General features: G+C 42.6%; 1 protein-coding gene across 8 annotated transcripts in view; it reads left to right on the forward strand.

Moving 5' to 3' along the window:
• Window positions 1-795: 795 nt before the first annotated feature.
• The window catches only part of ARID4A (AT-rich interaction domain 4A), a 68,693-nt gene continuing 55,747 nt past the window's right edge, over window positions 796-13,741 (forward strand). For 7 of the 8 annotated variants that reach the window (XM_074996269.1, XM_074996271.1, XM_074996272.1 and 4 more), the window contains exons 1-5: window positions 847-991; window positions 2,160-2,234; window positions 3,722-3,832; window positions 7,653-7,718; window positions 9,083-9,173. In XM_074996269.1, coding sequence (XP_074852370.1) covers window positions 2,229-2,234; window positions 3,722-3,832; window positions 7,653-7,718; window positions 9,083-9,173 — 274 coding nt within the window. In that variant the 5' untranslated portion in view covers window positions 847-991; window positions 2,160-2,228. Of the gene's footprint in view, window positions 812-846; window positions 992-2,159; window positions 2,235-3,721; window positions 3,833-7,652; window positions 7,719-9,082; window positions 9,174-13,741 lie in introns of those variants that run through there. The other variant, XM_074996270.1, reaches the window with a different exon arrangement.

Genomic DNA, 13,741 nt, shown 5'->3' on the forward strand with positions numbered 1-13,741 from the left:
CTGCGGGCGGCTACCGCCTCCCTTCTCGCGGAGCTCCTCCTCCGCTGCGGCCGCGAAGGGCACCTCAGAGGGGCCTTCACTTCCGGGTTCGGCCTCACCGAGCTTCCCCTTCCCCGCCCCCCCCCGGCTGCTGCGCCATCACCGCACTAAAGAGGAAGAAGTTACGGCCCTCGCTACTGCTACCATCGCTGCCAGGCAAAGGAGCGCGCTCTACAGCCGGAAGGAAGGAGCTCGTGCCATCGCCTTGCCCCGAGACGAAGCGAAGCCCCCCAGGAAACACAGATTCCGCTCCCGCTCTCTTCTTCCTCGCCTAAAATGGGAAAGACCATCGTACAAAATGGCGCCCGGGAGGCCCAGTGCGGCGCATGCTCTGTGCACACCTATGTCGCCGTCGTCGCGGCCGCTGCTGGGCCGTGGCTCCGCCCCCGCTCCATTTCTAAGAGGCAGTCAGCACCAATCACATTGCCCCGTCTCTCTTCCTGACCCTCGCTCTTGCCAATGATCGCAAGAAGAGCTACATCCGGATCCAGAGAGGACCAATAGACGTGGCGTGCACGATTACTTCACTTGAGAAATACCCAATCGAGTCGAGTTCCATGGATACACCTATCAAAAGTCTTCATTCCTTTACCTGCGTCGTCTTTTGACCAATCTGGTTGCCTTGGTACCCTGTGACCAATGGGAGGGGGCTGTCCGCGGCGCCCAATCCGGGCGGGGCAGAGTCCCCTGGGCGTCACGAGGGACCAATGGGAGTTCGAGCAGGGCAGATACTGCTCAACAGCTTGTTATTTGGCTGAGCGCTGGTGATTCGGTACGCGTCCGGGCTGGAAGGGGGGTGGAGCGGAGCGGAGCCGAGCTGAGCCGCAGCCGCCGCCGCTGCTGCCTCCGCCGCCGCTGCTCCTGTCTGAGGCGCCAGGCGCGAGCGGGGCTGGGGGCTGGGCTGGGCCGGGCCGGGCTCGCGGCGGATTCCTGCTTGGCTCTGAGTTTAAAGGTAGGGGGACGGAGGAGGCGGGCAGCGAGAAGCTCAACAGCCGCAACTCTGCTGCCGTCCCGGGGGAGGGGAGCGGGATCTCCCCCACCCCCAGCCCCTCGCCCCTGGCGCGGGTGCAGTCACCCAGGAGGCGGCCCCCCTGGGGGGAGAGGGGGAGTTTATTCCCCCGCCCAGCTCCCCCCAGCGCGGTGCCTGGTGATGTCTCAGGTCGAGGAGCCCCTTCTCGGCGGGGAGGAGGAGGGACGCCCCTGTCAGCCCTCCCGGGCGCGGGGAGAGCCGGCAGGTCCCCCTTGGTCGCCCCTCCCGTCTTCTCCCTGCTCGGCTTCGGGGGGTGCGGGGACCTCGCTTCCTACCCGCTGAGGGGGCGATTGCCCCCGGTAGGAAGTGGGCTGCTGCTGCTGTGGGAGGGGGGGCTGGCAGCGCTCCGGTGGTGTTGGGGAGGCTGGGGGCTCTCTGAGGAGGGGAGCGTGGGGAGGCGCAGGGCGGCCGGAGGGTAGTGGGGGAGAGGCGGGTGTGAGGAAGCGCGGCTCTAACTCCTCGCTCAGTCCCACTTTAAAGCCGGGAGTGGGGGGGAGGGCCGGGTCCTTCCCAAGTAATCTCTCCTCTGGTGCCTGCGAAAGTTGCGGGAGGCGGCGACGGGCCTGGCCTCCGCTACGCAGGAGCTGCCCTTGCCCCGGCCGCCGGGCTGCCAGCGGCTCGGTCGCGTTCGGGCTCTCGGTGCCTGCGTTGTGTGTGCCGAGCCTCTTCGTGCCTGACATGGTGCAAAGGCGGCGGGAGCAATGGCGACCTGACACACGGAGGGGCTGAGGAGGAGCAGGAGGCGGCCGAAGCGGGACGGGAGGAGGAGGCAGTAGCTGCTCCTGGCCCAGACCTCCCAGGGCCCATTTGTCCGCACCAGGGACCCCTTTTCAGCCCTTGCCGTCTCCTCTAGCCGTACAGGCAGGCCAGCAAGTGGGGCTCGGAGGCTTCCTGGGGAAGGGCTGTTTTGAGGATGTAAGGAGTGGGTGTGCGCCTCGGGTAGCGGGGCGTGTGTGTACACAGTGTGGAGGGGTGTGTTTAACCCTGTGCTCCTGGATGAACTGTGCTCTCCCAGGATCAAGATATTTCCTTTTAGTAAATCCATACGCTTGCAGATGTATCTGATCACCTTCCCTCTCTTGTTTTCCAGCTTTTTTTTTCTGGCTAATTAGGGTCAAGAGATATCTTTGAGCTGGAATCCCTCAAATAACCTTCAAAGATGAAGGTAAGTTTGTCTAGGTCCAGAAATGAGGTGTGGTGGAACCATTTGTGCCCTGTGACTTCTGACTCCATGGATTACTATATCGGTTTCGTTTTTGATGATTGCATCTTCACGGAGCAGCACCAGGATTAATTTGGCTGTGGAAATCAGTACATGTTGAATGGAATGAACATCCACTTCTTCTCTCTCACTGGAAGGCAGTTCATCCGAGTCCTTCATTTGTGTGGTAACACTGTGCTGGAAGCATAGGATGCCTTTGGCTTGTTGTCATTTGGAGTACTGTCTTTAAATGCTTCCTGTGTTGGCTATAGTTTTTGTGAGTTTGCAAAACCACAGCTTTTGTCCTTCCTTAGCAGCTTCAGTTTTCTTAGAGCAAAGGCTTAACAGTTGCAGACTAAGTCACATGGAGAGAAACAGTTCTTGGATGCAGAGATAAGCAAAAATAGTTGAAACACAAAATATTTTATTCCATGGATTGATTTCTTATTTTGTGGAGTCTGTTTATTTATATAGCAAGTTAGAAATAAAATGTAGAATAATAATGCTCCGTTACACACGTTCTTAAAAATTATAAACTTGCACATTTTTTTGTGGGAAAGTAAAGACCTTTCGAAGAAGAAAAATAACCTTTAATATATTTGGTTGAAAAGGTTCTAACAAACATTTTTATGTATCTTTTTTTTTTGTTTTTCCCTTCAAAAAATCTGATATAGAAAATGCCATAAAGCACTTTTTTCTCCACTGAAACAACAGTAAATAACTTAAGTTTTGGTTATTGTATACATTTTGAACTTGTGACTGTTTGAGATGTAGCTGCCACTCAAATTAAAATACCACTTTCGTATTGTATTGCTATAGCAATGTACTGAGATGATCTTCACCCTAAATATTTATCTTTCCCTCTTTGTAAACATATGCTTCTGTTCTTTTTGATGTTATTGAGTGCCTGTTTTTGAGCTGTAGCCAGATGGATAAAATTGGGGATCAGGATTGCTAGAAAAAAAATTATTTGTAAATTTGGTGTGGTGTGAGCTTTTTTAGCAAGCAAATTTCAGCATATTTGGCTCGCTAAGTTGATTTATTTATTTGGATCATAGGGATTTGTGTATGTTCCAAAATTAATGCTTTAAATCATACCTATTGTCTTATTTTTAATAATTATTTTCATGTCACTATTTTGCAAGAATGTACTAATAGTAACTTTTTAAAAGAAGAACTTAAGTAACTGATGAAAAATTATGTAGAAAAATCTTGAACCACTCACTTTCCTTACACTGTTAGAGCCTATTGTGAAGAAAGGTTAGACTGTCTGCAATATTGGTAAACAATACAAATAATCATTTATGGCATAGTTAAATGCTCAGTAGGATTGCAACTTTGCACGTATATTTAAATATATGATGATACAACTATAAAGGCAGTTGTTGTTTTATAAAATACACTTTTGTGAAATACAAGACTAAATCTTCTAATTTATTCTCCTTTGTTAGGCAGCAGATGAACCTGCCTACCTGACCGTGGGAACTGATGTCAGTGCCAAGTACCGTGGTGCCTTTTGTGAGGCAAAGATTAAGACAGTAAAAAGGCTTGTGAAAGTCAAGGTAGGGTTTATGACGTTAGTGCTATTGCCCTGTGTGAGTTTTTTGTTTTTTGCTTGTTTTTTCCCCCAGTTAGAAAAATGTATATTAAAAAGATTGTTGAGGAAAAGTTTGTGTGTGTGTGTGAGAGAGAGAGAGAGAGAGAGAGAGAGAGATGTCAGGGCCAATCCTAGAATTTGGTAAGTGGTCACTGAGTGTACTTTGCTAGGATATTTATGGATGGGGGGGTGTTACAATCGGGGGCGGAGGTTGTGTGGAGGTCTGGGAGGGAGTTTGGGTACAGAATGGGGTTGTGACCTGGAGCAGAGGTTTGAGGGGTGGGAAAAAGGGTAGAATGCCAGGTGCAGGCTCTGGCGGGGAGGTGCTTTACCATAAATAGTTCTCATCCAGTAGCCCAGCAGGACACTTGGGCAGGCCTGGTTGCCACCGTCCCCCACAACACTCAAAGCAGCCAGTTGAGGCCAGCATGTGTGTCTCTGTGCAGTGTGCACCCTATGCAGGGAGAGGGGGCAGTAGGTCTTGTGTGCCTTACCCGCCTGCAATAACTGCTGTGTGTCCCATTGTCCGGTTCCTAGCTAATGGGAGCTGTGAGGATTGTTCTGATAGTGGGGGCAGCAGGTGGAGACCCTTATCCCCCACCAAGGGGTATGCTGTGCAGAGAGACATGCTGACCCCAGCACCTGCACACTTTAAGCACTGTGTGGGGCTGTGGCAGCTAGGGAGCCTGTCCGAGAGTCTTGCTGGGCCATGGCAGACTGTATCCAAATATTTGGCAGACTGAATTCAGCCCATGGGTTGTATTTTGCCAGCCCCTGTTATGCAGAGTTGTTGGTATTTCTTGAGAAGTCACTCCTCTATTGGTGTAATTATATTTGTCAAAGTTAGGGCTTTTTTTTTTTTCTTTTTAAGGGTAGTAGCATAAAAATAGTCTTTAAAATAAATTTTTCTGCTCTTGCCTTTTATCTTATTTGCAGTTGTAACCTTCTGTTTGTGACTTTATCAGTTTCACAGCAATCAAAGTTGATGCCATAAATAGAGGGTTACGGCTCTAGGTGAGCAATGAGGAATGGGAGCAAAGATACTTCAGAAGCAAAGATTTTATATGATGGGGACAGCCTTAGCTTTTTGTAGCTAGGAGGAAAGAGGAGATGATTTCTTTTCCATTGAGTGGCTTTTCAGAATTGTCCATGAGATGTCTGTTAGTTTTAAAACACCTGTTTCAAAGCATTTCTGTTAGTCTATAAAGTGCCACAGGACCCCTCATTGCTTTTGCTGTTTCAAAGCAGTAAGTCCTACCTGTATAGGAAACTCTGTGCATTGTCTTTCTGAGGCAAGGATTGCTGTAAAACTTCGTGAATGTTGGTACAGGAGGAAATTTTCATTTTACATTCTTTTCAAATTGTTTTTGTCTTTCAAAGACTCTGATCAAGAAGACAACTGTCCAAACAAACATGTTAACGCAACATGCAAAGTAGATTCAAAAATTTACTTTGCACTTCGCTCTGTCAAACTGTTCCTACTCCCTGCCTTCTAGCTTAGCATTCAGGACACTAGCTGGGTTATTACAGTGACCAAAAATAAGAAAAAAATCATTTCTTTTTTAATACACATCATAGGCTGCTTCTACACTTGCCCATGGTAATGAGGCACTGGTATGCATATTCATTAGGGAGTAAAGGAATGTTGAAGTGGGGTGCTTATTTCAAACCTGCCTGCATCTACACTGTCAATCTGCAATACAAAGTCTGCACTTCGAAATTCACATGGCTGCTGCTATGCTAGCACTGAATATGCATGTCAGTGCCTCATTAGCCTGCTTCAAACTGCCTCATTACCATGCCCCTGCCAGCAGAAGAGGGCAAGTGTAGGAGCAGCTGTAGTTTGTGTGCTGTTGTACTATTTTTTTTTTTGTGCTATATCTGTGTACGTACTTATATGGTACTTATACAAATCTCTTCTTCTCATGTTACCAACAGGCAAATCATAGGATTATGGTGGTGCTTTTTAAAATCTGTTTGTTTGTGGGTATTGTTGTGAAAAGCAATGAATTCTACTTTCTTGGTCTGATGTCTACAGAGGCAATTTCTCATGGTCCTGAGCCTAGTTCCGCTGGTCCACAAACTATTTAGAGTATTTTGAGATGTGAGGTTTTTTCCCTTGGATCATAATCGAGGCTCTTTGTACTCTCATGTACAGTCTTTAGGACCTCTGACATTGCTGTGACAGCCTAGCAATCCTGCCATTGTCTCCTTTTAAATTGATTAAGTCTGATCATGCAGCTAGGTGTGCATGGACATACCTTGTGCATATGTCAAGTCCCACTGAGTTCACTAGCAAATAAAAAGCAGTCAAGTAGCACTTTAAAGTGCTACTTGACTTCTTTTTGTTTTGCTAGTGTATAGACTAGGACGGCTTCCTCTCTGAGTTCACTAGGGCTTTTTACCAGCACATGGGCTGTCTGCATACGCCTTAAATAAGGAAATAAATAAATAATACACCCTGCACAGTAGCTTCTCGGTCACTTTTAATATTAATTATAGTTAATTTTATGTTCCAGTTCATTTTTTAAGTGTCACAGGTTTATCATATTGACAAAGAATAACTGTGTTGTTGGAGTGTTTTGGAGGAATCTGAAGGTTCTGATGGATGGAAAGCGAGTTAGCTTTTGACTCTCTTGACTGCTGTAGAGATGTGGGAAGCGTTTTGAAATTGTAGAATAAGCACTTAACTACATGTTTTTGTTCATATGATCACCAGTAAAATAATTAACAATGTTGACATCTACATTCATGTTTGTTTCAAGGTTAGTAGCCCATGGAAATTAATTGCCCAGTTTACATCTCTTGAAGTTCCTGTTTGCAGCCTCCTTTGCAGGCTGTGGCAGTCACTAGGGTTTACTTTCAGTCTGTATTTTTAGAGCCCTGCAGATCCATTTTTTGTACATTAAAGATTGAATGTGGATGCAAACTTTGTGTATGGAGCTCTGGAAATCTGTGGATAACCTCTTCTATACCTGAGGATCACTTCTGTGGACCAGCGGCAGACACAGATTTTGTATCTGTGTATGGCTCTGCATGTTATCAAGGTTGTCTTCCCAACCACATGAACTGAAAGTATAATTTTTGTGGAAGAAAAACTTAGGGCTTATGAATGTAGTAATTTGAATTTAAAAAGCTAATATGCTTTAAATTGATAATTTCAGTGTACAAGTATGTGTGTAGACACTCCAAAGAGAGACCATGTATTGACTTGTATCAAAATAAATCATACCTGTTAGTTACAACCAGTTTCAGTTATTTTGGTTTCTTTTACCATATAGTCAAGCCCTTATGTTCTGGATCACAGCTCTGCAGAAAAGAGTGGTCTCTGTGGGAAATTCATTGTCCTGGAAATACAGGTGCTTTGTTAATAGCGAATGCTACAAATGATGCGACAAGAGAAATATGACTTTTAAGCCTGTAGCCTAGTGACTCCTTTCAGGGAAGGTCAGGATTGTGTTATTGTGCATCCTCCTAATTGTATAAAACTGTTCTTTTCTTTCTTCATGTGATTAAGATTTGATTTAGGTGAGGTACTCTTTCTTACTAACTGATTCATCAGTTTGGGTATTGAATGCATGGTATTTACTTGGTAATTCAGATGGCACCTAGACTCCTTGTAAATTTGAAGACTGTCATATTGTTGTATTCAATAATGTTATAGACTATGATAGAGCACAGTTGTATCTTCTAACTTCAGACGTTTTCATAAAGGTGTGTTGTGCATGCTTTTTGATAGTGTGAAAGTCAAATGTGTTTATACATATTTATAAAATATTTTTCAGGTGATCCTGAAACAGGATAACTCAACTCAGTTAGTACAAGATGACCAAGTAAAAGGACCTTTAAGAGTACGTGTGCAGCATGTTTTTCAACTGTATAATTAAATTGTAATTATTTTAAATTTAGACATGGACATTTTTAGGTGTTTGTGCATGTGCACAGTCCATAGAAGTCAATAGAAAAACTCCCTTTGGCTTTGGATCAGGCCCTGAATGAGTAGTTAGGCTTATTAGGTAACATTTTAGTTTTAAAATATATTTATTTCCATGTTTTTGACATAGTTAGTTAGATATGTATGGAAATGTTGCAGGCAAGACTGTTTTTGTAAAAATACTAGCTGTAAATTGGGAAAGATCAGCTGTGTCAAGCAAAGTGCAAATATTCCAAAACAGATGTATGTTCAGTTCCCCTGGGGCTGCTGGAACAGGTAACCAATATAAAATACATGGTGCAGAAGAGGCCTTCCATTAGATGCCACTAAAATAAGATATTTGAGGTTTTTTCTTTTCCCTCGTCCTTCCTCTGATGCTACCTCCAAAGGCACTGGTACATGCTGCTGTTAATCTAGACCCAAATTCAGGAACTCTATTTTCCAGTTGATGGGAGAGCATCTGCTTCATCTCCGAGTTTAAAGAGTAATAGTATGTAATAACAAAGGCTTTTATTTCTTGTAGTCTAGACATGTATGACACTTATTATTATTAGTGTTGGATTAGTGGTTTAGGTCTTGAATTTGAATAAAATCTAGAACTGCAGCTGTACCTTTTCACTTTGGGCATTGCAAGTTGGACCAAATGGTCACAGCACCCCCCAGTGTGGTGTCTCCATCTGACTGTGTATAGAGAAAGAGGGCCATTTGATTAGTGCTGTTACCATGTGGGTTGCTCACGGTGCTCAATGCCCAGCACCATAGATAGGAGCTGCTACAGAGTGAATGTGGGGTAGGTTCACTGTCCAAGCCCCCCGTTCCTTCTCCCTCTTCTGTGATACACCATTGTTTTCCTGCCCTTCTGATATAATGATATCATAGTTATTAATATTACCAAAAAAAAATTGTAACCGTTTCTCTCTTTATTATACCAAAGTTGTTGAAGGGGATCCTGGTGTGCTAATTTCACTGTTGTTTTTTCTCCACCCTTAACTTAAGCAAGGTTAGAATAAATGTGACCTGGCTAATGTGTTGTGTGTGTTTGGGCGGGGGGGGAGGGGTTGTTTTTTTCCCATTTTTGGAGGCTATATAACCAGTGCATGCATTTCACATGGTAGTGAAGCTTAAATAAGCCTCTTCCCTACCAATTCCTCCCACCATCATCCCCCAAAAGGGCCAAAAAAAGGGATCTTTCTGGAAAAAATTGTTTGTTTTACCTCCAGTCTATTGCATTATATACACTTATAGTCCTAAATTCATAGTCTGAAATGTTTTATATCACAGGTTGGTGCAGTTGTTGAAACCAAGATGCCTGATGGATCCTTTCAAGAAGCTATTATCAACAAATTGACAGATGCCAGCTGGTATACTGTCGGTGAGTAACTATGGAACTTATACTTTTTTAATGTTGGCACAATATTATTTTCCTAGTGCTTTAAACTACAATAAAACCTCAATTTTTAGGGACCCTGATTTAGTGGACTTCAGGAACAGCGTTGTTCCTGAAGTCCACTGGGGTTCTTAAAATCCTAACCCTGTGTAGGGTGTCTGCCAGAGTCCTGCAGCAGCTCTGGTGAGTCACAGTTTGTTTTTTGTTTGCAAAGCGGCAGGGGACTGAAGATGGCGGGGAGCCTGGCAGGGGCAGTAAATCCTCGCATATAACGGACCTTCAGAAACAACTGACAATTCTCCCCCCGCTCATTGGTCTGTTAAATCAAGGGTTTACTATAGTTATGTAATCAAGGCGCAGAATAGGGACTTTTCTTGGTGTGACCTTTGGCAAATCATTTAGCTCTTTCTATGTTTTTTTATCTTTCCTTTGCAACTAAGAAAACAATGATTTCATACTTCAGAGAGGGCTTACAGAGACAGGTGGGTGAGAGAATATCTTTTGCTAGAACCACTTCTGTTTGTGAGGACAAGTTTTCAAGCCTACACAGAGCTCCTCACAGGTACTGTGAGGATAAAGTCATAGTTTGGTGCCCAAATAGTATAGTTGTGACCGACGTAGAAAAGTTTATAGATTTTTATATCTGACTCTTATGAGCAAATTGCAGAGTCAAATATATGCGTATTCATACAATTTCACTTCTTGAAAGACTATAGCTTAATTGCTCTTTTGAAAGGACATGCTTAAATCCCATTGTTGTCTGAAAATTTCATAACCTGCTTTTGTTACAAGTAACTACATAGATAAGTGGAAAAATATTCTGTGTTGCTGGTTTGTTTACATGTGATCTTTAAGACTTTCCATAGAGAATTTTAGTTGGTTCCATGTATTTTCACTCAGTCATTGCCCCCTTTTATATGGCGGGTTGAAGATATTCTACACATAGCAGCTAGGGAGAAGAAAGTATTTTTGTTGCTGTGTCTAGACTGCCGGATTCTCTTAACAATACTTCTGTTGACAGAGCATGCGCCCAGACTGCAGATCTCTCAGGATAGTTCTGCCAGTCAGGAGCATTCTGTCAACATCCCTGTTCCACAAGGAAGAAGGGATGTCTTGACAGCAGGTTTTTTTTCTCCTGATATTTGGCCTACGTGGATAACTGAATCTTAAAAAGAATGGGTCAAAGAATGTTCTGCTTTCATTTTATCATGTAATTGAGATGGTCATTAGACATAAATCCACTAAAATCACGACTAGTCACACGGAATTAAAATTCAGTGAAACTTGACATCAGTCCATAACTCGGCTCATTGTAGCGATAACTATTTATTTTGGATTATTTAATAAAAACGTATAGTCTGGTGTCTGACACAGCACGGAAAGTATAATGACGTGGGAAAAAAAAAAGACCAACTTCCCTGAAATCAGAAAATAATGAACTACAGATGCCAATCAAATAATACAGTACTCACTCAAATCAAACAGCCTTGCAAATACCAGTCCTTAATTGTGTGCTTCCCTCACCCAGCAAACCTGGAGATAGGGAGGGTTGCATTTCCAGACCTGAGTGGGTGGTGTGCACTGTTTTACTTAAAAGAACTAGTACATGTTTCTCCTGTACATTGATTTTAAAATTGAGTTTTTGAATGTTTAAATTCACTGGTCATACTTCCTTGACAGTTACATTTTGCACCATCATGTTGAAATTATTGAAATGCTTTTGACAGAATATTGGAGAATTTTAACAAGAGTTGTACAGACTAGCATTCAGTTGTCTATCTTAAATTATTAATGTACTAATTTTCTTTGGGATGTGAAGAAGCAATGGGTTAGCATCCCAACCCAATTTGATATGCCTTGACATATATAGGAGTTTTTTGTGTTGGCTTCATTGTTACTGCTACTACTATTTAAACCTTGTACTCCAAGTGGAGCATAGGTTGTCTATAAGTTTCTTCCTCTTCACTCTGTCTTGGAACAGAATTTCTAGCTGATTCCAGAAATACCCCAGTTGTTGTCCTGCAGTCTCAGTAGACCTTCTCCATGTTGTCCAAAGGTCTTCCTCTTGTGTATTTTCCTTGTGGGTTGCATTTGAGAGCTTGATGGACTATGCTGGATGATGGTTTTCTGTGTGTGTGGCCTGGCCATCCCCACCTTCTTTTCTTGATTTCAGTGTCAGTTGGTTCTGGGAGTGGGACATGTGTCCATGGTTTGTACTTTAGAGTTATATTGTCAGACTATTGATCTGAGCCAGTTAGCTGGTTTTAAGATGACCATCTATGCTGCTGTTCGCTACTTTCCTGAAGCAGAAAACATAAGCTAGTATAATTACAAATGTATGGCTCTGTGTGTGGAGTGTGAGAGAAGGAGAGAGAATTTTTGAGTTTAGGTTGTGGGAATTAGAGTAGTTACTTGACAGTGTAGTGTAATACTGTGATGCAATGTAACAGTAAAAGGACACTGTTGACACAGACTTTGATTTTTATTGGCTTAGAGATTTTCTTTCTGGTATTGAGGAAAGAAGTAAATGCTCTGTACGAACAGTGTTACATTTACTAAGTTGATAGTTCTGTTCTAAACGCAATTATTTTTTAATAGAAAATGAATTGTGGGCTGTAACTATTTATTTACTCTTGGTCTCAAAAGAATCTCAGTTGGAAAACTTGTCACTTCTGCCTCCAGCGCTCTTTTACCCTCCCCCTGCCAAAAAAAAAAAAAAAAAAGCTTACTGGAATTAGTTGAGTTAAGTGGGAAAGAGTTTTTCAGCTGTCACATTCTACAGATGAGTTTTTCGTGTGCATGTTTTCAAATTCTTTCTAAGATTTACTCTGAGGTGCAGTAGTTTTAAATAAATTTTGCTTGGAGTTAAAGCAATGAACATTGACATCATAGTGAGCATATATGGTATGATCCTTTCCTTTGTATCTATGTGGGAAAATGTAATGCTTCAAATATAGATGTAGAATTGCACATGTAAAGTATGCATGTGGTTTTATTTAAATATTCATACTGCCTGATGCTTTAAATAAACATTGAAAAGGATGGATTTACCAGGTATAGTACAGCAAATGAATATATTACTCGCAGATTGGGAGCTCTAAGTTTTCCTGCCGTGAAAGTTGTACTTTCCCTAAAGCCTTCAGTGTAAAACAAGCAGTTCTGTAGCACCTTAAACATTAACAATTTTATTTATTAGGTAATGAACTTTCATGGGTAAGACTAAATTGCTAGTCTCTAAGGTTCTGCAGGACTACTTTTTTTGAGTTACAAACTAACGGGTTACCCTTCTGAAACATTCAATGTGTTACTTTAAAGATAAGTCTAGAACAATTTTAGCATTTTGGTATAATTCAGAACTCTGCCCTTTTTGGTACTTAGTTACATGTTATACTTACAGTATTCTAGAGCACTAAGGCTGTGTCTAGACTAACCCCCAACTTCGTAGGGGGCATGATAATTAGGGTGTTGGGAGATTACTCATGAAGTGCTGTGGTGCATATGCAGCACTTCATTAGGCTAAATCTCCCCTGCGGCAACTTTGAAGTGTGAAATTTAGAAGTGCCAGCTTGAGTGTAGCTGCGGGTACTTCGAAGTGTCTGCTTTACTTCTAAGTCCCTTTACTCCTCAATTATTTGTCATGGGTTATTAAAGAGATCTAAAGAGGTCTGTCTGCACAGTAACTTCTGTGCACTGAGTTGGGACTCTGTTCCCCAGGGAATGACATTTAGCTATAATGTTTAACATCCTTATTAGCTGTTTAAACAGAGAGACCAAGAGCTGAATGGATTTGGAGACTGAACAACCCTTTCATGTATGAAGTCTTTACTAGATCCAGGTCAAGTTTTCAGTGGTGGGGACATATGGAAACTTGCACTGAAATTGTCCATGTTTTCTCAGTTCTGATGTATTTTCTTCTTATGACATTTTTCCAACAATTTAGGAACACTTATAAAGGTAGGTAAGTATTGACCCCTTTTGCAAGAACAGGCTAGTTAATAAGACACACAGATGAAGGCAAAAATTATCAAGTGTCCATTAACGTGATATGTTAACTTTTTGGGTATATGTTTTGAGATACCTAGTGCCTGCCTTTCTGAGTTGCTAGTTGTTCTCGATACATTTGAAAATCTGCAAATATGCTCAGATGAACACTAAAAGAAAAAATTAGTGGACAGCTGAAACAATTTTGTTCTAAAGTACTTACCCAGTAACCTAAAGTGAGCAAACCGATTCTGAATGTGCTCACTGCATTCCACCCTTAGACTCTACTTTGTTGCCACCACCTCTGATTAGGGCCCTTGATATTGATACAGCAACAATGAAGATAAAGCACTTTATTTTTAGAAATAATTCTTAGCTATTAAAATGGTACTCCTCTGGTCTACGTAGATTTAAAATGATTAAGGGGAGTTTTATTTTCATTGTTCCTGCCCATTGAGCCACCTCTGCATCAGAAATTGTGATCTAGTAATTGTGGCACAGCAGAGATACAGTGATGTTGGAATTTCAAACTGGGTCTTGGAAATGCTTTTGGAACTGAGGTGCTTATCCGA

Source organism: Carettochelys insculpta, chromosome 6 (assembly GCF_033958435.1).
Source record: "Carettochelys insculpta isolate YL-2023 chromosome 6, ASM3395843v1, whole genome shotgun sequence".
NCBI classification, from domain to species: domain Eukaryota; kingdom Metazoa; phylum Chordata; order Testudines; family Carettochelyidae; genus Carettochelys; species Carettochelys insculpta.